Genomic DNA, 26,454 nt, shown 5'->3' on the forward strand with positions numbered 1-26,454 from the left:
GCTCGACGATTCAAATCATAACCGCACTAGACATCGAAGTGTCAAGCCGCTATCACACCATGACGTTTTAGCCAGCTTATGCCGACGTATGAAAAATTTGCTGAATACGCTGGCACACGTTGAATACTTTATGGATAAGTTTTGTATACGTTAAGGCCCGGTCACACCTTGACGTTTTAGCCAACGTATGCCGATTTTTGAAAATTTTTTCTAAAACGCTGGCACACGTTGAATACGTTATGGGTAAGTTTTGATAACATTGAGAGCACGCTGAAAAACACTGCCATACGTCGTTGTACGTTAGCTTTAAATGTTGTACTTTTTGGTTGTCCTCAAATTTTTTCATGCTTGAAATTTCACGACGTATGCCGGCGTATGACTCACACGTTCCGCTACGCTGGCCACAAGTTGTATGCACGGTCTGCGATCGTTGACAGACGTCAACACATGGTACTTGTAAGTTAATCATAAGTTGAGACACGCCGAGGTAATGTTTAGCGTACCCGAAACTTATTTCTAACCTATGATTAGCGTGTTGTTGGCACGTTACGCGATCGTTGCCACACATCGACAGACGTTACTTTTACGTTACTCATAGGCTGAAAGATGTCGGTATAATGGATCGTCCTTGCGTCAGCATCCACGGCCATGGCCAGGACACTTATTTGCAGCATTCTTCAAACTTTTCTTCGGCATGACGAGGATGTTCACACTTCGATGTCTAGCTTGGCTATGATTCCAATTGTCCATCGGCAGCGTCTATTTAAAATAGTCGAGTTTGAGCATTTTAACACGTTCAGAAGAAACGCTTCAAATTTCAAAACCCCAGCGTCAAAAAACAAAGGTGAGTGACAGCAATTTAAATCGTTTATTGTAAACAATGAAAATAGCTGAGTGGTACCGTTTAAAAGTCATTGAGTGTAAAAAAATCCAATTTTTGAGCGCAAGCGTCTACTTTCAATAGTGGAGATGCAGCCATTTAAATCGTTGAGTGGCAGCCGATGAATAGCAAACCCTACGTCACCGGCAAAGATAAACTGCCGCACGATATGGATAAGTTAGGCTATCGTTGGGCATAGTTTGTGAACGCCGGCTTCACGATAATTATTCGTTGGTATATGGTATCTATAAGTAATCAAAGCGCTCTATGCACATTATTAGTTCATTGTGCATTTGTCCAACCCGTTATGAATAGACCTAAATCGTAAAAACAAGCTATAGCTCATTGTTGAAAAAGCCCCATAAAAAATAGCCGTGAAGAACTTCGAACAATGGTGAAAAGATGTGTCCTACCCGTGGACACGCGGACGCAAGGACGATCCATCATAACCCACACCCTCCCCCTCACACTCAACTACTACTGCCGACATGAACAAACTACTACTAATACTAATACTAATTCTGATACTGATACTGTTACTGCTGACATGGACATCGACTCAAAAAAGGACTCGAAAACACTGTTGGGTTCCCCTTTTATGAGCAGCATTTTTATATACCAATTCCCAAAACCGCTGGGAACACGTCTTTATTTGGCAGTTGTAAGCTAGAAACACGTTAATTTATTTATTTTTGTCGACCGGAAGACGTCATTGGAATACGTCTACATACGTCGATGTGTGTTGGGACTACGTAAAGAATTGGTTCAAAGCACGTCAAACATAAGTTAGAAATAAGTTTCGCGTAAAAAAGACATTACCGCGACGTGTTTCGACTTATGAGTAGCTTATAAGTAGCGTTTGTGGACGTGTGTAAGCGTCCACATATCGTGTGTAAAACTTATCCCCATCGCTTGCGGAACGTGTGTCATACACCGAGTACGTCCAAAAATTTTGAACATGTTTAAAATTTCTTGACGTACTCTACTTACTACGATGTATGATAGCGTACTTTAGCGTTCTACTCACGTATACCAAACTTACTCATACCGTATTTGACGTGCCCCAACGTTTTAGACACATTTTTCTTAGGTCGGCATACGCTGGCAAGATCGCCAAGGTGTGACCGCGATGTTGTCACTTCCATTTCTACCGCGGTTATGATTCGAATCGTTGTGCGTCAGCCTTTTAATAGGCTACGTCACGACATCGTCGGCGATGCGTGAAACGCGTTATGCCTAAGTTAGACTATCGTTGGGCATCGGTTGTGTAGGCCAACAACAGGTTCAGCATTCGTTGGTATAAGTTATCTATAACACAACGAAACGTTCTGTGTCCGTTACCAAAGCGTTATACATAAGACCAAGTCGCTATGAATACGTCCGAATCTTTAAAAATAAAACATCAAAAGTTCAACGTAAGCCAGCGTTTTACATACATTTTAATACGTTGCCATCGCTGGCTAAAATGTCAAGGTGTGACCGGGCCTTTAAGAGCACGCTGAAGCACGCTGGCATACGTCGTAGTACGTCGATAAATTTTCAGCATGTTGAAAATTTTTCGACGTATGACGCACACCTTCCGCATACGCTGGCCATAAGTTGTAGGCACATTCCGCGATCGTTGACACACGTCGACACACGTTACTTGTAAGTTACTCATAAGTCGAAACACGTCGAGGTAATGTTTAGCGTACCCGAAAGTTATTTCTAACCTATGAGTAACGTGCTTTGGACCTATGGGTAACGTGCTTTGAACCTATCTCCAACGCATATTGACGTATGTAGATGTATTTGACGTCTTCCGGACGACCACAGAACTTACTAAACGTGTTACTAACTTACAGCTACCGTATAATGGCGTATTGGCAGCGTTTCGGGGAATTGGTATATAAAAATGGGGTTCACACAGGAGGAACCCGTCAGTGTTCCAGACTGCATGTTTTTTTTTTTTCTTCGGTATGACAGTGATGTTGACACTTCGATTTCTAGTGCGGTTATGATTTAAATCGTTGAGCGGAAGCCTATTAATTATATTATATTATAACCGCACTAGAAATCGAAGTGTCAACATCACCGTCATGCCGAAGAAAAAAAAAAAAAACCATGCAGTCTGGAACACTGACGCTAACCATTACCTCGACGTGTTTCGACTTATGAGTAACTTACAAGTAACATGTGTCATCGATCGCGTAACGTGCCTACAACACATTACTCATAGGTTAGAAATAAGTTTCGGGTATGCTAAACATTACCTTGACGTGTTTCGACTTCTGAGTAACTTACAAGTAATGTGTGTCGACGTGTGTCAACGATCTCATAACGTGCCTACAACTTATGGCCAGCGTATGCAGAACGTGTGAGTCATACGCTGGCATACGTCGAAAAATTTCAAGCATGTTAAAATTTGTCTATGAGCTTGGCGTACTATGACGTATGCCAGTGTACTACGACGTATGCCAGCGTGCTCTTAACGTATACAAAACTTACCCATAACGTATTCGACGTGTGCCAGCGTTTTAGACAAATTTTTCATACGTCGGCATATGCTGGCTAAATCGTCAAGGTGTGACAGGGCCTTAAGTTATGACATGACGTTATTAATTATGACAATTCACTTTACGAGTTACTGGCATGTATGGCAACTGTTGAGACGACTGTCGTGCATTGCAATAACTGCCAGGGTACATTTTTATTTATTTTCTGTGGACGTGCAGCTTTAATTGGTTGTAATACTTGTGGAGGATTTTCCACCTGTTCGCAGTGACATTTTGGTGGCTCTCCTGGATGCAGGACTCCGCGCCTCGTGGCGCTTGCTCGTGGCCTGGCTCCGGCCTTTTTGCGATTCGGAGGCACAGAGCAGGACTTCCTGATGTTTGAGCCTTCTGCCAGCAAGGATGTTTGGCAGGCAGCGTCACGTCACCATGCAAATGGTCAGTGCTTTTGACGATTAAACGATATGAACACATGTTTTGTTTTCAAACTCTTAATCTTGCTCTTTGTAAATGCATTGGTATTAGTGATGCCACCATGGCACATTTTCAACCACTTACAGTTCCTAAACCTTAATTATTAAACCACATTGAGTGGTTTAATGGTTAGAGCCTCTGCTCTGAGTCTGGGAGGTCAGTGGTTTGAACCACAACCATGTAGTACCAGACTTGAAAATGGTTCCTTGCTTGACTTGACGCTCAGCATTTAAAAAGGAGAGAGCACGGATGAGCAACCGTAGTGCAGGTTTAACGGGCCTAATTTTTTTGTTTTTTTTTAATGTTGAATGTTCCAGACATGGACTAAATAGTCCTTATTGAGGCCAAGCCTTAAATAAAAGAGAGAATGTAAAGTGAGGAGTGAAAATGAGTAAGAAAAGTGTGTGAAGTTTGTTTGCAAGAAAGAGAGATTAAAGCCAAAGAACTACTATTACCCCATGCACCTGAAGGGTAAGCTTAAGTTAAGCAATTGGTTTGTGTCCGTCCGTCTGATCAGTTTATAATCGAGGAACAACAAATTTAAATTGAACGTTATGTTTTGAACATGAATAGGAAGACAAGTCTGCCGTTTTACCGTACTTTGGCTCTGGATTTGTCCTGAACGCACATGCTCAGAAAGGAGAGAGATGATTTTCACTCTGTCTGTCTGTCTGGCAGTCAAACAAAATTGAAAATCATTCAAACAGGGAACTCACTATTTTAGTGACATCATAAAGGGGACAAACAACGTGCATGAAGACTAACGTGACATGTTTGATAGGATGGTGTAAAACATGGAATGAATTTCTTTATATGCCTTTAAACCTTTATTTGAATTGAAATGTGTACTTGAACACTGTGCAGAATAACACAATTCACCTTCATAATACTTCCAAGAAGCATGCTGTGAGAGCGACAGTATCGGTGTGAAGAACACTTTGCCAATGTGGATATCTATGCAAGTATAAGGCTGATTGATTCTGCTTATGGATTTTATTTTATTATTTTAAACAATTATATCATTATTTTATTTAAACTGAAGTACATACTTGAACACTTAGTGAGGTCACATCTTGAATATTGTGTGCAGTTTTGGAAAGGAGGTGGTTACGAGGAGATATGATAGAGATGTTTAAGATAATGAAAGGTAGAGATAAAATAAGTGCAGATGAATTATTCAGCAGAGTAGACAGTGATAGGGCCAGGGGCCATCGCCTGAGACAAAAGAGGAGAGTTAAGACGGTAGTAAGGCGGGGGTCTTTCACTCAGAGAGTAGTTAATGCATGGAATGGTCTCCCTGGAAAGGTAGTGGCAGCAGAAAAAGTAGATAAGTTTAAATTAGAATTAGATAGGTACCTGGAAGTTATGGAGATAGAGGGGTATAGGGATGTTGACAGGACTTTTAGCTATCTTGAGCATGTATGTGTGATTATGTGCATGTGTTCAGAGTGTCGTGTTTGTGGGGGTCTCGTCAAGGGTTGGTGTGTGGTTGATTCTTCTCAACCTAAGAACCACCTTCGTCCACCCCCTTCCCCCTGAAAAAAAAGAAAACGCAAACAATTTATTTTTTATATAAATAATTAAAAGATTATATTTTATTTTTGTTTTGACACCCTTGGGATATCCCTGGGAATGCCATATTCTCATCCACATTCCTCCATTCCTCCAATGAAATTGCATCATTTTGACAGATCCAATTGGTCTGGTGTTGATGTGGAACAGGCATGATGGGCCAAATGGCTTCCCACTGCGTCAAGTTTCCTTGTGTATCTTCATGAAACACTGCACGGGGTATTCTATTCTATGAACTCTCTAGTTAGCTTGTCCCTTGCGCAGCGGGAGACTGGGTTTTGCAATCACTGTGGGTGCGTGCGTGTGCGCGTGCTGGAAACAAGGTCCAGTGAAAGTTAATTGTTTGCAGATGAGAAATGGTGCACGCCTCCCCACTACCCAACATGGTTGTTGCAGAGGCAGCGTGAAAAAGAGGAGATGCTGGAACCTGTATTGTACAAGAGGAGAAGGACCAACACCGTACAGAATGCCACAATTACCCGTGAGCAAAGCATACCTATTGTGGAATGTTTTTGCGACCTGGCCATCTTATTGGTATTATGTATCATATATGTATTTAGCTATTTCTGGAAATGAACCCACATACTCTGCTGAATATGTCTCTGTATCTCTCTTTCTCTCTGCAGCTGACATGCTTGACAGTTTAAATGGTTTCTCATCCTGTTCTGGTCTTCATCTCATCTATGGGCTCAATGCCCTCCTCCGTGGCCCAGGCTCAGACTGGAATAGCTCCAATGCCGCTCTCCTGCTGCATTACACCGCCTCAAAGGGCTACAACTTCTCTTGGGAACTTGGGAATGGTACGTGCACAATTTTCCTGAACAATATCACGGCATTACATAGAGAAGGTGCAAAAACGGATCTCTTTAACTGCAGCCCAATTAGCAGGGTTGGATCCAGGATTTTAGGCTCGGGAGGGGAGGGGGAAGGTGGCAGAGAGCACAAAAATTTACATTGCATCGTGTTGACTTCCCTTGCACACAAGTCTGACAACAAAAAGAAAGTCAAATTAGAATGTTTTCTTATCATGGGCTCAGTGGATGATATGAATTGATTTTAATCGGTTATTTAATTGTTTATGCCTGGTGTTGGCTTAATGGTTTGGGTGGTGGGTTTGGGATCCTGTTCGACCATTGAATTAATACCAGGTGGGGTTGAGTCAGCCTGTCATCTTCCGAGGTCGGCAAAATGAGTACCAGCTTTCTGGGATGATTGACCATTCGAATATCCTGCGTCGGAGTGGCGACTCATCCAGCATTGTGCCCAATAGCCCAGGAGACTGCTTTGGCAGCACTAACACTGTACAGAGTATGGTCCCAATTGATGGATGGACGGATGGATTTAATTGTTTATCATTTCAGAACCTTTACAATTCATGGACAGATTTTGATTAGTTTTTATTAAAATAAATAATTAAATGTTCACAGTATGGGATAAGATCTTGGGATCTCTTGTATCCTCAGGAATGGTTAAATTATGTTACAACAAATGGTCTGCTCTTTCTTCAAGGGATAGTTCACAATTACGATCAGTGCCGGATCAACCACTAGGCCCGTGAGGCCTGGGCCTTGGCCGACGAAAATTTCCGACGCCGTTTTTTTTTTTAAAAAATTTGTCTTAATTATGTGACTCGACATGTGCAGGAAGGCTGTACACACCGTAAGCGAAGGCGACTGGCATGCTGCCAGACACAGTGATCGTCGACGGCGAGCGAGGGAACCATATGTTTTTTTGCCCTCCGAATATATTGTTTGATGTTTGCTACAAGCTCCGAGTGTGGACGCTCCTTCAGCACATTTAAGCGCGTGAAAAATTGTCTTCGGTCGACCGTGGGGCAGGTGCGTGTGTCCACGCTCGCTGTGCTCTGTGTTGAATCCGAGCTGATGAAGCAAATCGATTTCTCCGAAGTGATCGCGTCGTTTGCCAACCAAAAGGCATGAAAGAAGATGTTTCAGCAGGGTGGAAATTGAATATACATACATTCCTCCCAATTCGTTTTCTGTATCGTTCGTTTCTCAATTTTGGAGCCGAATTGGATTTTACAGGCACTTGCATATTTGAAAGTCGGACAAATCGCCATTTACCGCAGTCTGTTCCGATTAAATTTCATGTTCAAAATCGTCGTTTTGGTCACTCTTGAATTTGGCCTAAGAAATCTCAAGGGCCTTGGCCTACGAAGACCTTAATCCGGCCCTGATCACGATGCATAAAAGGACCAAACCAACAAAAGATATTACCAACACATGACTTGTAATCATCATTACAAAATTACAACACACTGATGAGGCTCTACCAGTTAGTGGAGTTACAAAATCAAATTATAACTGATGAATTATTTATTGTCTTTTTTTTTTCTTCATTCACATCATGGTCCTTTAATTCTGTCTTTTTTGAAGAAAAAAAAACTGGATATTGCTTGGAATTTTCGTCCTTTCCAAAGAACTTCATCGTTCCGCTTCGGTTGTTGTTGAATCAGGAAAATTATGACAATAACAGAAACTACACTAAAAATGCCAAATTGATATCCATCTTTTTCAACAATGTTTACTTCGTAACAACCCCTGTTTTTTGGCACAATGTATTAGCACACTTCAAAAACATAAACGACAGGAAAAAGAGCAATCAGAGATTGCAGACCCTCACCAGGACTTGTTTGTGTTGTTTTGTGTACTGGTGTGTTACATAATTAATGAGAAATAATTAGAACGGCCAATTTATAACTGCTGCCAGTGATGACCGGTACCAAGACGTCCCACTTTGATGGGACACATGACCCTGACCCATGACATTTATTATTATTCAATTGAATTCAGAATGGGATTAAAATAAATTAAAATCAAACAGAAGGCCAAATCGGTACAGTCCTGCATTGGAGTAATCAGAACCTGAACAAGCAAAAAGCAAAGATGAAGCCATCAAAAGGAACCTGGATAGGATTTGGGTTTCAACTGCTACTCCTCCACCATCAAACACATTCAGGCACAGCGAAATGAGCCTTGTTCAATATATACATGTACATCAAAAAAATTAAATAATTCTGGCTGCCTGACCATGCATCTGATCAAGTTGAAATTTAAAACGTATATTCCCCATCACTACTAAATCATAAATGCGAAGTTTCATGTTGATTGATTAAGCGGTTCCAAAGAAAATATTATTTAATATTTTTCTTCAATCCAATGTAGCTGCCAAACCATGTGACCTATCAATTATTCTTTAACAAACTTGTACACCCAAGGCTTGGGGAATATTTATATGAAGTTTCCCCTCAATCTATCCAGTAGCTTTGGAGAAGATTTTTTTTAATAGGTTTTACAATTATCAATGGACAGGATAGAACAAACCATAAATATATGTGGAAAAATTACAGCCCCAGACCAGAAATCAAACTCAGGTGCTCTGCCTTGTGAGCTATCTGGGTGACACTGGCTGAGCAATGCAATTCTTCCATATATACAGGTGCCACTCTATCCTGTTCATTTTTAATTCTATTACTGCACCCCGTGGTGTTTAGTAGTGGACATGGATGTGTCCCTCCCACAGGGGAAGACCCTCTCGAGAGCAGGCCCTAGATGATCCTATGGTTGGCAGCGAGTGCCCCAGAAGCAGTGGGGAAAGAGAGTGGCACTTGTATATGTGGAAGAATTGCGTTGCTCAGCCGGTTGGTCGCCCAGATAGCTCTCAATGGTGAAGAATCGCTTTAAAAATTAAATAATCCTCGTATCCAGATCCGGATCCAGATCTTCACCAAAATTGAATCAATTTGTTATGGTCACACACCGAACCTGACCACCAAATTTCATCCGGATCCATCCACAACTTTTTGAGATATCCTGTACACAAACAGAAAGACAGGGGTGAAAACAACCTCCTTCACCTTCGGTGGTAGAGGTAATAAATGTACCACATCATGCATTCCTTTAAATGGCAAATGCACAACTACAAAATATTGTTTGCAGAGAACTTTACATGAACGTAAGACCATGACTTGTAGTTACCTTCTTAAAATGGGACTTGGCATTTGTGGCACGGTCTTGCTTTAATTTGTCGCGACCCTGTCCGCTGTTGCACACGTCACTGATGAACCTGATCACTTTCTCATTTTGAGCTCTGAGATGTGCTCGCTGGTGGATATTTTGTGGATGGAAATGAAAGATTGCCGTGATGGAAATCTTGTTCTTTATCCACTTCCTTCAGGGCTTCCCTCTTGGTGAAAATCTCACTTATGCTGATCAGCGAAGTTATTAAATAATGATTCCTCGCCACTCCTATAACCTCATGGAACGTGTTCTTGATAATGAATGGATATTCTAAATCATGAACAGGTGGCTTGCATCTAGATCTTAAGCACAGGCAGAGGGCACACCTGACTTAAAGATGGCATTTATATAACTGTACCATGCAGAATATCACTCAACTCCATTAAATAAGGGTTCCCTTACAAGCAACTTCAACGTTAGAGGAAGCCATTTGGCCCATCAGGCTGGCCGGCTCAATGGTTGACAACTTGTGGTTGATTGTCGGTGCTCTATCCTTTTTAAATTCTGTGTCAAGCAAGGAGGCAGCACATCCCATTTTTGAAGTATTTGGTATGACTCACCTGGGGTTTGAACCTCCGACCTTCCAGACTCAGAGCGGACTCTCCATTACACCACTGAGTCATTGTAACCCATGCACGTAACGTGAAACCGGGATGCTTATTGATGCTACTTTCTTGCTCTCATCTATCTGTAATTCCAGCAATGTGTGTGTGTGTGTGTGTGTGTGTGTGTGTGTGTGTGTGTGTGTGTGTGTGTGTGTGTGTGTGTGTGTGTGTGTGTGTGTGTGTGTGACCTCTGTTTCTCAACAACCACTGGTCCTATCTGATTGAAACTTGCCAGGTATATTGCTGGGGACCTGAGGATGTGCCTTTTCAAGGTTTGATATTAATCGGACAAGTGCTTCCCAAGTTATGGCCATTTATTTACCAATCCAATGGCAAGACACATTGTTGTGTGGGCGTGGCCGATGGGGAAGGGAAGCACAGCCACGTTCCCCATTACGGGTTACAACGTACGGACTTCCGGAGAGTGATGACTTCGTGTATTCTAATAATTTCTCGATTTCTTATGCGCATTTATAGATAAACACAATGGCCCAAGTTATGATCGTTTTCATATTAGACGGTGTATAAATTTCGGAAACATCAGAGTGCTGGTATGCTCCGAACCAGGAAGTAATTTTTTTTCTCTCTCTTCTCTTCTCTTTTTGTTTTTCCTTGCCACGACATTGCGAAAAGGTAAAATACGTTGGCGCTAATTGAATAATTGGGTATTAAAAATAAGTTGCGAATAATCGTAAATGCGAATAATATCGAACTTCCGGGTCACGCACGTACGGGCACGCGAGAGCGAAGAAACGGCCTGTGTGGTTTATTTATTTATTATTATATATATATATATATAATATATATATATATATATATATATATATATATATATATTTTTTTTTTACGGGCACGTACTAGTTTAAACTGATCATAATTATTGAATTCCTTTTTAGCTCGCCTGTTCTAAGAACAGAGAGCTATAGCGATACCCCCGGCGTGAGCGTGAGCGTGAGCGTGAAAATGTTAAAGTTTTTGGTGCAAGTTATTTCCTTTCTAATGTTTTTATCTACCACACTTTTTTACTGATTACAATATACAAATACATATATTGTTTTAAAATTATTTGGATCAGACGTCACTGCAATGCTTTATAAAAATATTATTAGACTAGTCTTTTAAAAACGATAAATGTATAAACAGGCGAGCATTGGGTGGCTTTGACACTGACTTTCTGGTTGGTATTGTGTTAATACAAGCAAATGACTGCGTTCTGACAGAACCAAACAGCTATCCTCACAGGACAGGCAGAAGTGTGAGCGGAACGCAGCTGGGACACGACTTCATGGCCCTCGCTCAGCTGCTCGAATCCCAGGGACTGCGTAGTGCTTCAGTGTACGGCCCCGACGTGACACGTCCACGGCGCAGCTGCCTGCGCTTGCTTCAGCAGTAAGGGACGTCGGCGCCGGGTTCGAGTAAAAGCTGTTGCGAGGTCGCGTCATCTTTTTGGTCTTTCAATAGGTGTGAAATGACTGGGTATTCCAGTGCAATTATGTGTGCTCATCTGTGAAAACATCCACAAAGGTCTTTCATTTGGTTTAACTTGCCGACTGAACAAAATTTTATCTACGTATAAAAAAGGTGGAAACCGTTACCCTTCCATGAACTATAAAATGCCCGTCTCTTCCCTCTTTCTCTCCATTTCTCCTTTCTCCTCATTTTCACTCCACACCTCTTCTTGCATCTACTCCTAATACCCTGCACCGGAATGGAGTTTCTGTTCTCGATGTTCAAATCAAATCGAACACCGTTCTGTTCATAAACCAAGTAATCGATGCTCTTCGGTCTTGCATCGTTTAATATCGTTGTACGACTGCAAGAGAACCTCTATGTTCAGGAATTACCACGGTACAGGATGTTGGTTCACAATATCCCCCTAAGCTGTTGTGGTGATTTGTATATTTATTTTTAAATATAAACCTGTGATATAGCATGTGACCATTGTACACTGTACTTTTTTTGGTAATGGTCCATATCGATGGCCTGTCAAGACCTCCCAATGGAAGATCAGTGCAGTTTATACCTCACATCCTGCATTAGTTTAAACACTTGTAGGTTGTACACGCAGGCGCAAAGCTTGTGCAGTAAACGAGTATGACGATGGCCTTGTTGAGAGGATGTTTAATTTGCATGTTGGAAGTTGTGGGTTCAAATCTGGCTGATAGCAGTGGTCTTGAAGATCAGATGCTAAGCTTCCAGGAACTGAACAAGTCAAGAAAATTACCATGAAACTTTATGATTGTTGTTTAAAATAAGTAAATAAAATAAATGGTTGCATCATTAATATGTATGTTTTCAGTTTCTTGGAGACTGCAGCTCGTGTCGTCGGAGCTGTCACATGGCATCAGTAAGTGTCTTCCAGAGATGCACCACCACATGCAGTTTTTATTGTTGACCTGCGTCTGTCCTCTTCATCTATCTATAATTGTGTGTGTGTGTGACCGCTGTTTCTCGACAACTACTGGTCCGATCTAATTGAAACTTGCCAGGTATATTGCTGGGGACCTGAGTATGTGCCTTTTCAAGGTTTAATATTAATCGGACAAATGATTCCCAAAGTTATGGCCATTTATTTACCAACCAATGACAAGACACGTTGCTGCGGCCATTTATTTACCAACCAATGATAAGACACGTTGCTGCGTAGGCGTGGCCGATGGGGAAGAGAACCTCAGCCGCGTTCCCCATTACGGGTTACAATGTTCGGACTTCCGGATAGTGATGACTTGATGTATTCTAATAATTTCTCGATTTCTTATGCGCATTCATAGATAAACACAATGCCCCAATGCAGTCGTCGTTTACGAGAGTGAAGGAACAGACTGTGTAGCTGTTTGAAAGTTTTTTTTTTTTTTTTTTTTTTTGCGTGTACGTTTTTTTCTTCTCCTCTTCTCTTTGTGTTTTTCCTTGCGATGACATTCCAAAAAGGCAAAATAAGTTGGTGCTCATTGAATAAGTGGCAATTAAAACTAAATTGCGAATAATCGTAACTGCGATATGCGAACTTCCGGACAGTGAGGACTTAACTTCGCTTAGGCCGATGCGCAGCCGGGCGACGATGACATCCCGTGCCGTGCCGGTTACGATGGGGATCGATCGGTGCCTTAGTTACCCGTGGCGTAGGAGTTGCAATGGTTAATGGCAGCGAATGTCATGGCAAGCAAAGACAGGGAGGTAAACTTTATTTTAATTAACTCTGTGTGTAAGTATCACAGCAGTTGTTACTTCAATGCAAGCGATAATTAGTGGAATGCATGTGAGCATTCCGTATGGGCACGTACTACTTCCGGATGGTGATGACTTAATGTATTCTAATAATTTCTCGATTTCTTATGCGCATTTATAGATAAACACAATGGCCCAATCCAGTCGTCGTTTATAAGAGCGAAAGAACGGCCTGTGTGGTTGTTTCTGGCTCACGGTTTGAAAGTTTTTTTTGGGGGGGGGGTTGCATGTACGGGCACGCGAGAGCGAAGGAACGGCCTGTGTGGTTGTTGTTTCTGGCTCGCGGTTTGAAAGTTTTTTTTTTTTTTTGGTTTGCATGTATGGGCACGTACTAGTGTAGACATATCCACAACCTCCATCTTTCATCTCTCCTTTTTGAGCACTTCCAAGGAGTGTTCGATATTTCAATTATTTTAACAGATTTCTTGTGCCTGCCATCCATGGTTAGCTATTACGTGAATGGACGCACTGCCACTCTGCATGACTTCCTCGATCCTAAACTTCTGGACAGCCTGGTGATTGAGATTCAAGATGTCGCGCAGGTGAACATGTGCATCCACCTTGGCTTATGTAATTTAATAATCTAGTTTGGGAGGACAATGACATTAATATTTGAATAAAATATCTGTGTGAGGACCTCTTGCTTTCATCATTTAAAGGGAAGTGAATAATAATTTCCTTCAGGAATATCAATTGTATATATATATATATTTTTAGAGATGAGTAGTGATTTACCTGAGGGTGGTTGAAGATTGACTTGTACTTTTGTTTAATAAATAGATTGGGGAAATTTGTCCTTATAGCACTGGTTACCAATACCCATCGTCGCGTGTTTTTCCTCCACGTGTTGAAAAGCAAGATGGTGGCAAGTGAGATGACAGAGGATGGATAGCAAATAATTATTAAATTTCTCAACCAAACAAAATGTCAAACCTGGCTGCATAGTATGATGATGATTTCCTGTGAAGGATATTTGTATGGTATTTTGTTTATTGATACAAAATTGAGGATTGTGAAAGGGTGAGATGACAGAAGGTAAAAAGACAATTAACTGATGGTGAGGCCACAGGTGGATGCAACAAACATGGAGGGGAGAGGAAAGGGGAGGGGAAGAAGTACAACCTGAAAGGAAGAGGGTTGAGGGTAAGTAGGGTTAATGGGTTAGAAAAGATCACAGGTAGGGATGGGGGATGACATGAGATGGTGATGCACCGGTTGTCTGAAGCCCTGGAGGGAAGGATAGGATTACACGGCCTCAGTATGATGGTTCAACAAATGGTAGAAAAGAGGAACAAAGGAGTTAAGGTGTGCTGTCAGCCTGGTGCAAATCATTTAGATGGATATGAAAGTGTACATAATGAACCACATGCTGCAACTGTCCACCTTGATCGACAATGCAAATATCAAGCAAGTTTGAGGATCTCATTATGAGCAGAGTTTCTGTTCATATCAGCCAAGGAGTACAAACATTATGGTTGGTAATGTTGAGGCTTGTTATTGATGTCAAGTTGTACTTAAACAAAAGCCACAGTTCAAATTTGAACCACCCTCTGTAATACATCTCCGACTTATTTCCTGTTGTTACTGGAGTTCATCAGGGGTGTGTATTGACCCCCACACTCTTCAACACTTGCATGGACTGGATTTTGTGGGAGATGTCGAAGAGATCAAGCTGCGTTGCATTGCTTGGAATGTCAAGATCTCCGACCTTGATTTCGCAGATGATTCAATCATCTTTGCGGAGATGCTGGATATCCCAATGGGGGCCCTCGACGCACTGAATGAGGATTCTGAGCCATGGGACTACAGTTTTCCTGGGTCAAAACAAAGATCCAGGCTTTCAATGACATTGGATGCTGCTGTCTTGTCTGTATCTGTTTGTGGTGAGGATATTGAGGTCACAAAGAGATTCACTTACCTTGGCAGTGATATTCATATTTCCACAGTTTGTGAGCCGGAGGTCAATAGATGTCTGGGTGAGGCATGGGGAGTCATGGATTCACTGGATTATGGGGTGTGGCACTGTTGGTATCTGTGCAGGAGGACGAAAGTCCGAGTCTTCAGGTCCTTGGTGTTTCCAGTCTTGCTCTACGGATGTGAGACTTGGACTCTGACAAGGGATCTGAGATGAAGACTTAATGCCTTCGGTACCAGGTCTCTTCGGAGAATCCTTGGCTATCGCTTGTCGGACTTTGTTTCTGAGCATTTGCTGAGAGAGACTCAAATGAGATTTGTTTCCTGCATCGTCCGTGAGCGTCAGCTGCGGCTGTATGGACATGTGTCTCATTTTCCTGATGCTGATTGTGCTCACCAGATTCTTTTAGCGAGGGAGCCTCATGAGTGGAGAAGGCCAATGGGATGACCACATGCCTCGTGGTTGTAGCAGGTTGATCGGCATCTCAAGGAGATGGGGATGGGCCAGGCATCTACCTGTGGTTGGCCAGACAGAGGCTCCTGGAGTACCAGCGGAAAGTGGACGCAGCGACGCACTGTTCTGGTGCATGCTCCCATACCTGACCTGACCTGACCTTACCTCTGTAATATTGTTTAAATTATTATCGCCGATGTTCATGGTGAAATAAATTTGGTGAAACCTTATTTTTGCACCCAGCTCGAGCTGTTAAAATTCCTGATTTTTCACAAAGCTCAAACGATTTTTAAAGGGAGCGCTACGGGTGAAGCAAAATAGAAAACTGACTCGTGTATTATTGAATAATTTCTTTTTTCGTCTTTGTCCAAGCTTTTTCTGCTCTGGAATGAATTGCTATCTGCTTGGGGAAAAGTAAAAAAAACCAGAAGGTTTTGTGACACCACCAAATCCCAGATGTAAAATGTTGGACATCAGTCAGGGTCACTCTGTGTCTCAAATCCTATTAGAGTGTCCACTACTGTTGCATTAAATATCAAAGCCATCCATCGTGAGTGTCCAGATTTAGTGTCGTTGCTTCCCTTCCCATGTATCACCACACATCTCATGCACATGTTGATTCCAGTAAACTAAGGCTTCAGACAAGTGCACCTGTGATTATTTGCTCTGGTTTATACATGATCGACCCTGACTATTCCTATTCGCACGAATACAAAACCATGTATCTAAACACAAACAGTACTTTGCAAAATTCTTCGGCCACCTTGAAAGCGAGCATTTATTGTCACAGTTGTATATTTTGAGAAAATAGTACTAACCTCTCCTTCTGGGAGCGAGAGGATTTGTTTTCAGAATTTGCATAGTTTTCCCACCCTCAATACCCCCTCCCTCCGGCAGGGGTCGGTGGTAAAACTACTTGCACTATTCTCCGTGTACAGATTAAAATTGTAAGTCCCCTTCCCCTTCTCACCAGGATTATGTTGTTGCCATGACCTGACACTGGGTACTCCAGCACGTATGGCCCAGCTGTGTTTGATCCTGTAATTATCAGATGTACACACACAGAGAATTACTTTCTTTTATTATAGTAGGATAAAGGGTGTTACAATGACCATGTTTTATGAAAGAAAACAAAATTATTTTTTTTTTACACTTTGAATGTATGCAATTTAAGTATTTTGTGTGGCGACCATTTTAATGCAAAAGTGCAAATGTCCGTTTTGGAATGCTTTCTTGGAATTACTGGAGAAATTCCATCGGAAGGTTGTGACGTGCATTCTGCAATGTTTCCCGTAATTCATGTTTTAATTTTGATTGTTTTTAATTTCTCTTCCTGTCCAAATAATCCCAGACAGCTTCAATGATGTTACGGTCACAGGACTTTAAGCGGGCCATTCTAATAGTTGTGGAGTTCCTGACTCTGCTGTTCTTTGTAAATAATGTTGCAGGAATGCCTTCTAGGGGTTAACATCTCAAAGGAGAACAGGAAGAAAAATGAAAAACAACCAAAATGTTTTGCGTTAGCGTGAGGTAAAATGACCGTATGAGGAAATGCATCATTAATTGTTTAGAATGGATCAGTCTCCCTAACCTGCATGTTCATATCTAAAACTGCTCCCCCCCTCCGGGAACCTTATTAATGTTTTATCCCTCTGTAATCGGTCTTGTATGTCCTTTTTGGGGGGAGAAACCAGGCCGTGTGTGAACGTGGAAGAACCAAAAAAAATGAAAATAATCACACTTATTCTCCATGAGGAGTACTTGCCATGTGCCAAGTTTCAATTTTCTCCTTGGTGTGTTTTGAGATAGAGGTCCTAAGTTTTTTTTTTTGTTTGCTTTTCTTCCAACATAGCTGCCACACCACATGACCTATGACATCACAATTGTCATTAAACCATTCTACACGCGTAATCGCTCCTATGGTGAACATTTTGTCTCAATCCGACAAGCGGTTGCGGAGAAAAACACAAAAGTTCTGTGCGGACAAACAAACAGATAGACAAACGGACCCAAATGCAATACCCTCGCTTTCGGTGAGGGTAATTATTTTCCAAACTATTGTAATGCGTTCCTCTTCATGGGATTTTACTGTTCAACTATGATTAATGATAAATATACACAAGTATAAAAATTTTGTAAGCAATGTTGGAGTTTTATAGTTTTTATGCAATGGTGAATTGAGAAATGATAATTTATAAACTTGACACTGCCAGGAATTAAACTTTTTGAAATGTACTTGATGGCCTAATATTCTGGCTGCAGGTGGTTCAAAAGGTATCTCCAGGAAGCAAGGTATGGCTTGGTGAGACGAGCTCAGCCTGGGGTGGTGGAGCTGCTGGTTTATCCGACTCGTATGTGGCTGGTTTCATGTAAGAAAAAGGGGCAGAGGAATGGATTTGGCTTGTGAATGTGGATAAAACATTCGTAGACCAACTGTTCGACCTGGTACATTAATCATGTAAAGAGGGCATCAGATGTTCAGCGATACCTATTGTATTGCAAGAAGTTTAATAATGTAAGCAAATTGTTGCTGATTCCATCATTTATATGAGTTGTTAAGGAAAGATTGGTAGATTGATGCCGGTTAATCGTAGCAAACTTGGTAGAACCATAGCTAATGCAAGTTTGTTCCTGTGCTGTTATCAATTTTTGGCTTACCAGGTGGTTGGACAAGCTGGGGCTCTCTGCACGTTTGGGAATAGACGTTGTGATACGGCAAGCCTTCGTTGGTCACGGGCACTATACATTGGTGGATAAAGAAAATGAACCTCTTCCGGTATGCTTGTGAGGTCAACAGCTTAAATTAATTATGCTGAGTGTTTAAATGATTGTGATTCACTCCACCGGCATAGATCTAGGGGGGGGGGGGGTTGGGGAGGGGGGAGGGATGGGGAGGATACACCCCCTATTTTTTTCTGGGGGGGGGTGGAGGGGTGTGAACGATGGATCAGAGTCCATAACGATCTTATTTTTCAAATATCCGAGTTGTTAATTATTTAAATAAAATTAAATTACATAAGTTTAAAAAAAATTGCATAACATAACCCACTTTTTTGTGTAACAATAATTATGTTTTGTGTAGCATGAGCCACTGGTTCATAAAGAATGATAATAGTTCTATCTCACCAGTCAGGGTTTCTAATCGAGCACACTTTGCATGAAAATCATGTTTTGTTTTTAAGCACTTTAACCCAAAATCGATGTACATTAACCAATTTAGATTGAATCCAAAGCAAATGAAATAGAAGAGCCATGAGGATCAAGTTCAAGTCTGAGGATAAAAACTACAAATGGTTATGGTGGTTCCTTCATATGAACACGTCTATCTATAATTCCAGCAGTCTGTGTCTGTGACCGCTGTTTCTCGACGACCACTGGTCCGATCTCATTGAAACTTGCCAGATATATTGCTGGGGACCTGAGGATGTGCCTTTTCAAGGTTTGATATTAATCGGACAAGTGCTTCCCAAATTATGGCCATTTATTTACCAACCAATGACAAGACACGTTGTTGCGTGGGCGTGGCCGATGGGGGGAGGGAAGCTCAGCCGCGTTCCCCATTACGGGTTACAATGTACGGGCTTCCGGAGAGTGATGACTTCGTGTATTCTAATAATTTCTCGATTTCTTATGCGCATTTATAGATAAACACAATGCCCCAAGTTATGATCGTTTTCATTTTAGACGATGCATAAATTTCGGTAACATCAGAGTGAGCCGGTATGCTCCGAACCAGGAAGTAAATTTTTTTCGCTCTCTTCTCTTCTCTTTTTGTTTTTCCTTGTGACGACATTGCGAAAAGACAAAATACGTTGGCGCTAATTGAATAATTGGCCATTAAAACTAAATTGCGAATAATCGTAACTGCGAAATGCGAACTTCCGGGCCACGCACGTACGGGCACGCGAGAGCGAAGAAACGGCCTGTGTTGTTGTTGTTTCTTGCTCGCAGTTTGAATATTTATTTATTTATTTATTGTTTACGGGCACGTACTAGTTCTTCCAAATCTAGGAATACCACATCGGATTTTCATCAAATTGGTGCCCTTTGTTGTCATCTTCATTGACATATGACAACTGTACTTTATTATTCTTTTTTGTTTGGTGTGCAAAAAGGCATCGTATTAGGCTTTGCACACATACATTTTTTTGCATGCAGCCTGTGGCTGTCTGGCTGCATCATTTTTCTGGTGTGTGGTTGTGCTGCTGATGCAGTACCCCCTGTTTCCAGTAAGCTGGTACTCATTTTGCTGACCTCGGATGGATGACAGGCTGAGGCAACCCACCTATTGTTCATTCAACAGCACGAGGGGCTCGAACCCACTACCCGAGGATCTTATGCCATCCCCCTAACCGTTAAGCCAACAACAGGCTTTTTGCACATATTATTTCCCTCATACTGTCGTTCATTGGTTATGATGCCATCTTATCTCTCCATTCCCCTTGCTCCTATTCTTCTCCAATCAGCCTCACATTTTTCCTACCCCACATCTACTTACTGTTATCACAAAATATATCTATACTTGTGTGTGTGTGTGTCCTCCACAATTCCAAAACCATGAAACGTAGCAGCCTGAAACTTTGCATGCACACTAAAGGAACTACAAGGAAGTACAAGAGTGAAAATTTGCTTGTTTTGGTTCATTAAAACACCCTGTTTGAAGATAATGAATGACCTTATTTAATTACATCCTTTATCAGGCTAAACCTCGGCCACCTCGCTCTCTGGGGGCTTAATGCGTATCCTGGGTTACATAACTGTGGTCTGAAGCCGCCATGTTTTTTGACCTGCTCAACCATGCCCTGACTTGGAATAGAACGCAACAATTTCTTAACGATGAAGTTTTTTTTTTTTTCCACTTTCTTCATTCATATTATCGAATGCCTGTTCATCATAGCTACAACTTGCTGGGTACATTGCCATGCTTATAAACGCCCGGAACTGCCAGCGTTCAAAACTTTGTTTCATTTCCGCCCATGCCATAACCTCAAGAATCTCTTAAACTAAGAAGAATTACAAAATTTAAGCTCTAGATTTGAACTTGGCAGCAGTTCCGACACATGGAAAGTGTTCATTTGTCCAATTCAGACATTGCTTGGGTGTTTCCGGGTGCAAGGTTTTATTGACTGCAATTAGTAATCACTTGCCAAGCCAGGTGTTCCGTTGGAGTGCTTGCTTGAGTGCTTAAGCCACTTACCGAGCGCCCCACATTCGATAGCGGTACAGTTCATGTCCCGATCGGGATGTACAGTCAACATTTACTACAAGGTAAAGGTACGTATACAGCACACACGGACATGGCACATATGGGTAGAATTGGATCTGGAGGGATTATCTGTGGGTGTGTGGGCATGCCATGCCTGTTATGGGCACCATGTTAGCAAAGTTTGATCCCGTATCTTATGAAGGTTTTATGAGGTTTTCCTTTGTCCTCGCATCTGTTTTTAAAGCATTTGGTTATCGGATTTGCTTTACAAAGGTTATACGTTTCTCTTTGGGTTTCAAAGCAAAATATATTTGATAACACCCGATTTCCGAGCTGTTTGCCACATTCATGTTTTTTAAATTACCGAGCCAAATATATTTTCCACTTGTCACACACAGCTGTTTATAAAGATTAATGTTTGTGCACATCTCCTTGAAACATCTATGAAAATGTAATGTTGTTTTTCGGTGAAAGCTACCCAAGTTTTTTGGGTTGAATACAGTACATACTGTATTCCATAATCACATTGATTCCAATCTGTCATTTCCAGAAAAAATTCCGATATCAGGTGTGTGTGTGTGTGTATGTGTGTGTGTGTGTTTCATAAAGTAGAACATATTCTCTCTGCTAACTCCCCTAGCCCCCCTCTCTTTCTCTCTCTGGCGTATCTGGACGGTGATTGTGTCCGGGCAGTATTGGTCTCCAGACGTGTCTGGGTGGTGTTTGTCTCTGGACGGTATTTATAGTATGACTGGTAGAAAATGGATTTCAGACATTATTTTGTTTCCATATTCACTGTTATTCTATGCAGAAGCATTTTCATGAGAGAGTATGAATCTTAATTAACGCTCTATCACATGCCTGCCTTCCCTTCCCCCACCCCTCCTCTCTTCCCCCTCCACCTACCCCCCTCCCTCTCAACTTTAGTGTTCCTGTCAGCGAAGCGACGGGTGGTATATGCTAGTAAAAAATATACAAGAATGGCATACCTCTGACAGGCTAAACAGTTTACGTTTTGTATCCCATCGATAGGCTGGATCTGAATCCGAGCCATTTGTCCTTGTCACACACCAAAATCGAATTGCCTTGTTATTGTCACTTTCCAAACTCATCCACAAAGTTTTGTCATAATCCGTCCACAACCTTTTGAGATCGTGCTACGTATTGTTTTTAGCCCTTTTTTGGCTATTGTGCTACATTGATAGGATTCCACTAGGAGTCGAGTCCCAAACTTGTGATGGTTTATATATATACGATGGTTGGCACACTTTTTGGATGGGTTGTGAAGCACCAATCCAACAGATTATAATCTGGTCAAGAGTTGAAATGAGATTCTCTTCACATGAGAATGAATGTTGTAAAATAGAGAGCAGACTGGCTGAAATCAGGCCATGTGGTCAATATGAAACACTGACAGTCAAGCACAAGGAAATCCCAAACAGCATGTGATATAATACAACATTTCAGCTCAGTGGATATCCTTTTAATGCCTTGCAGGATTATTGGTTGTCTCTGCTGTACAAGCGCCTTGTGGGCCGCTCTGTACTTATTGTGCAGAAGCCAGGATTCGGAGGAACACTGCGCTTGTACGCACACTGCACAAGATACAAGTGAGTATCATTTTTATTTAGTTTCTTTACTGCTTCAGCAACAGATGACCACTGAGATATGATGAGCACTGTAGCTTCGGGTGGCCTTGATTGCAGTATTTTTTTTTATTATTAGCTTTGGTAACAATTTTGATCTTGATATTATTTTCCATCCTGTCTATAGTTCTGATAATTCTCCTGGTGCCGTCACACTGTTTGCGCTGAACCTACAGCCAAACAATGTTACAATGCAGTTGACTGGCACACTAGCTAACTGCACTGCAGATGAATACATTTTGGAACCTGGTGACCCAAAGGCTGGCCTGAGAGCCAGGTAAGCAATATGTATACAACTTCAATATGCCTCATTTAACGAAGCTTAATATAATGATGTGTATGTGTGTGTTAAAATTGTGGAACAGAAATTTAAAAAATGAGCCGTGGGTGACGAAAACTTCAAAATTGATCACGTGGCGTTTTACATCACGAAAACCTTGTGTGGTCCAGGAAGGCAAAATATGGTTGTGGTATTTCCAAAAAATAATTTTAGGTGTTGTATCCCAGAAAACTTATCACTTTGTGTAAATTTAACATTTTTTGCATTTTATAGAACAAAATCGCGACTCTTGTTCAGCATGGCCAAATATGGTGACAGTATATCCAAAAGTGTGTGTTCTTCAAGTGTGTTCTAAGCTTGGGTGAATGTGTGTGTGTATGTGTGTGTTTTCTGTTCTTGCGTATGGCAGCTTGGTTGCTGGGCTAGCTATCATTTCTTTGAAGCGTGGCTGTGCCACTGATGCTGTGCCCCTCGACCAGTACACGAGCAGTCTTCCCTATACTCTACCCCTCTACAAGCAGTCTCCTTGGCTATTGGGCACAATATTGAATGGGTCACCACTCCACAGGATACCAGCAAGCTGGCACTCATTTCGCCGACCTCTGAAGGATTACAGGCTGAGTCAACCCCACCTGGTGTTAATTTGGCAGCCAACGAGGCTCAAAATTAGGACCCTAAAATCCTAAGCCAGCCACACGAATCACTAAGCCAACACCAGGCTTTGTGTGTGTATGTAACTTTTTTACCCTTTGAACTTTTGCCATCACATCTTTAACAAACCTTTGCCATCAAATCTTTAACAAACCTTTCTGATGAGAATATGGAGAGCACAAATGAATAACATGTTTAAAAAAAAATTTATTTGTATATATATATATATATATATATATATAAAATATACAGTGGGGAGAACAATAATTTGATATACTGCCGATTTTGCAGGTTTTCCCACTTACAAAGCACGTAGAGGTCTGTAATTTTTTATCATAGGTACACTTCAACTGTGAAAGACGGAATCTAAAACAAAAATCCTGAAAATCACATTGTATGATTTTTAAATAATTAATTTGCATTTTATTGCATGAAATAAGTATTTGATACATCAGAAAAACAGAACTTAATATTTGGTACAGAAACCTTTGTTTGCAATTACAGAGATCAGACATTTCCTGTCGTTCTTAACCAGGTTTGCACAGACTGCAGCAGGGATTTTGTCCCACTCCTCCATACAGATCTTCTCCAGATCCTTCAGGTTTCGGGGCTGTCGCTGGGCAACACAGACTTTCAGCTCCCTCCAAAGATTTTCTATTGGGTTCAGGTCTGGAGACTGGCTCGGCCACTCCAGGACCTTGAGATGCTTCTTTCGGAGCCACTCCTTAGTTGCCCTGGCTGTGTGTTTCGGGTCGTTGTCATGCTGGAAGACCCAGCCACACCCCATCTTCAATGCTCTTGTTGAGGTAAGGAGGTTGTTTGCCAAGATGTCGCAATACATGGCCCCATCCATCCTTCCCTCAATACGGTGCAGTCGTCCTGTCCCCTTTGCAGAAAAGCATCCCCAAAGAATGATGTTTCCACCTCCATGCTTCACGGTTGGGATGGTGTTCTTGGGGTTGTACTCATCCTTCTTCTTCCTCGAAAGTCGGCGAGTGGAGTTTAAACCAAAAAGCTCTATTTTGGTCTCATCAGCCCACATGACCTTCTCCCATTCCTCCTCTAGATCATCCAGATGGTCATTGGCAAACTTCAGAGGGACCTTGTGTGCGCTGCAGGATTTTAATCCATGACGGCGTAGTGTGTTACTTATGGTTTTCTTTGATACTGTGGTCCCAGCTCTCTTCTGGTCATTGACCAGGTCCTGCCATGTAGTTCTGGGCTGATCCCTCACCTTTCTCATGATCATTGAGGCTCCACAAGGTGAGATCTTGCATGGAGCCCCAGACCGAGGGAGATTGACTGTTATCTTGAACTTCTTCCATTTTCTAATAATTGTGCCAACAGTTGTTGCCTTCTCACCAAGCTGCTTGCCTATTGTCCTATAGCCCATCCCAGCCTTGTGCAAGTCTACAATTTTGTCTCTGATGTCCTTAGACAGCTCTCTGGTCTTGCCCATTGTGGAGAGGTTGGAGTCTGATTGATTGAGTGTGGACAGGTGTCTTTTATGCAGATAACGAGTTCAAACAGGTCCATTCAATACAGGTAATGAGTGGAGAATGGGAGGGCTTCTTAAAGACAAAACGAACAGGTCTGTGAGAGCCGGAATTCTTTCTGGTTGGGAGGTGATCAAATACTTATTTCATGCAATAAAATGCAAATTAATTATTTAAAAATCAAACAATGTGATTTTCAGGATTTTTGTTTTTGATTCCGTCTTTCACAGTTGAAGTGTACCTATGATAAAAATTACAGACCTCTACGTGCTTTGTAAGTGGGAAAACCTGCAAAATCGGCAGTATAACAAATTATTGTTCTTCCCACTGTATATATAAGGTTTTTGTGGTTGGGATGATCCATTGTAATTGTTAAAATGCACAACCAACCAAAATGAAAAAAACTCAATGAAATTCACGCCTATGTTAATACAAACGAGCGTGAGCCAATCAAGTCTCAAGGCGACGTTTCATTCATGACACATGAACTTCTTCAATGCCCCATGAACAATCACGTACGTAGACCTCCTATGTTCGGCCTTGTGTTGATCCTTTTCCGGAAAACAAAATTAGTACTTTTCTCCCTGTTGTTCACGCTAATCATCCTTGATTGATTGCCTGCTCCCTCTGCATCTGTTTCCTGCGTGATCTGGTAAAATAAGTATGTGCATTAAAACTTGGCAAGTTATTGGGCATGCTTTGTACATCCGGGTTCGTCCTCCTTGGTGATGCGATGTGGTCACGTGGTCCTGTTGCAGACGAGGTTGGAATTTTGGTGGAGCGAGTCTGCCTCGTTTTAGGAGTTTGCACCAACCACTTTCTGCTTTATGGATGAAGGCGTAGTACTGAGCGGGAAGTTTTTTTAATGATTCTTTTGTTAATCCGTCATCCTGTGCTTCAGCATGCCAAGATTCCAAAATTAGTTGGCGGTGTATGTTTGGCATGATGTCCAGAATCTGTGTATTGCTTCCTTCATAACTGTGACCAGAACGTATGCAATGACATGCTGTGGCTGATCGTGAGGCCTTTCTCAGCCTTATAGCTCTGTTATGTTAATTTATCCTTTGTTTTAAATTTCTTCCCATTTCCCCTCCAGAAACTGTCCCACACTCACATGCCATGCGATATACCACATCTGATCTGTCCCCAAATGGTATTTTATCTTTCAATTTAGTGAAGGCATGACGAATGGTATAGAGGGGTTTGTATGCTACCCGGATTTGTGCCCTGCGTATGATTTTGCCAATCTTCTCTTATAATAACGAGTAATATCGTAAGATGCAAAAACCACGTTTGTCGTCATCTTCTTCCTCTTCTTTTTCTTCTCCTTTTCTTCTTATTCTCCTTCTGTTCACCAAGTCCGGGTAGCATCCTTTTGCCATACCCATTAAGTGTTAGAATGTCTCTGACCCGTCTAATTTCATTGATGACAGCATTTTTTGAGGATGAAACCTGCCAAGCTCTGGAAGTCAGGGTACAGGCAACACTGCACTTTTGTGTGATGGGGTGGCATGAATTG

At 41.7% G+C, this 26,454-nt stretch overlaps 1 protein-coding gene across 5 annotated transcripts in view; it reads left to right on the top strand.

Moving 5' to 3' along the window:
• The window catches only part of HPSE (heparanase), an 81,667-nt gene that overhangs the window by 2,419 nt on the left and 52,794 nt on the right, over positions 1 to 26,454 (top strand). For 3 of the 5 annotated variants that reach the window (XR_015049927.1, XM_085848562.1, XM_085848560.1), the window contains exons 2-11: positions 3,671 to 3,810; positions 5,768 to 5,899; positions 6,045 to 6,218; positions 11,284 to 11,452; positions 12,363 to 12,410; positions 13,737 to 13,830; positions 17,919 to 18,025; positions 18,318 to 18,432; positions 22,360 to 22,472; positions 22,636 to 22,785. Coding sequence is in view for 2 of the 5 variants with exons in the window: in XM_085848562.1 (XP_085704688.1) it covers positions 3,671 to 3,810; positions 5,768 to 5,899; positions 6,045 to 6,218; positions 11,284 to 11,452; positions 12,363 to 12,410; positions 13,737 to 13,830; positions 17,919 to 18,025; positions 18,318 to 18,432; positions 22,360 to 22,472; positions 22,636 to 22,785 (1,242 nt within the window). In the remaining 3 variants the exon portion in view is untranslated. The remainder of the gene's footprint in view (positions 1 to 3,670; positions 3,811 to 5,767; positions 5,900 to 6,044; positions 6,219 to 11,283; positions 11,453 to 12,362; positions 12,411 to 13,736; positions 13,831 to 17,918; positions 18,026 to 18,317; positions 18,433 to 22,359; positions 22,473 to 22,635; positions 22,786 to 26,454) is intronic. The other 2 variants (XR_015049928.1, XR_015049929.1) reach the window with 1 other exon arrangement.

Source organism: Eptatretus burgeri, chromosome 12 (genome assembly GCF_056783735.1).
Source record: "Eptatretus burgeri isolate ZD-2024b chromosome 12, Ebu_testis_v1, whole genome shotgun sequence".
NCBI lineage: Eukaryota > Metazoa > Chordata > Myxini > Myxiniformes > Myxinidae > Eptatretus > Eptatretus burgeri.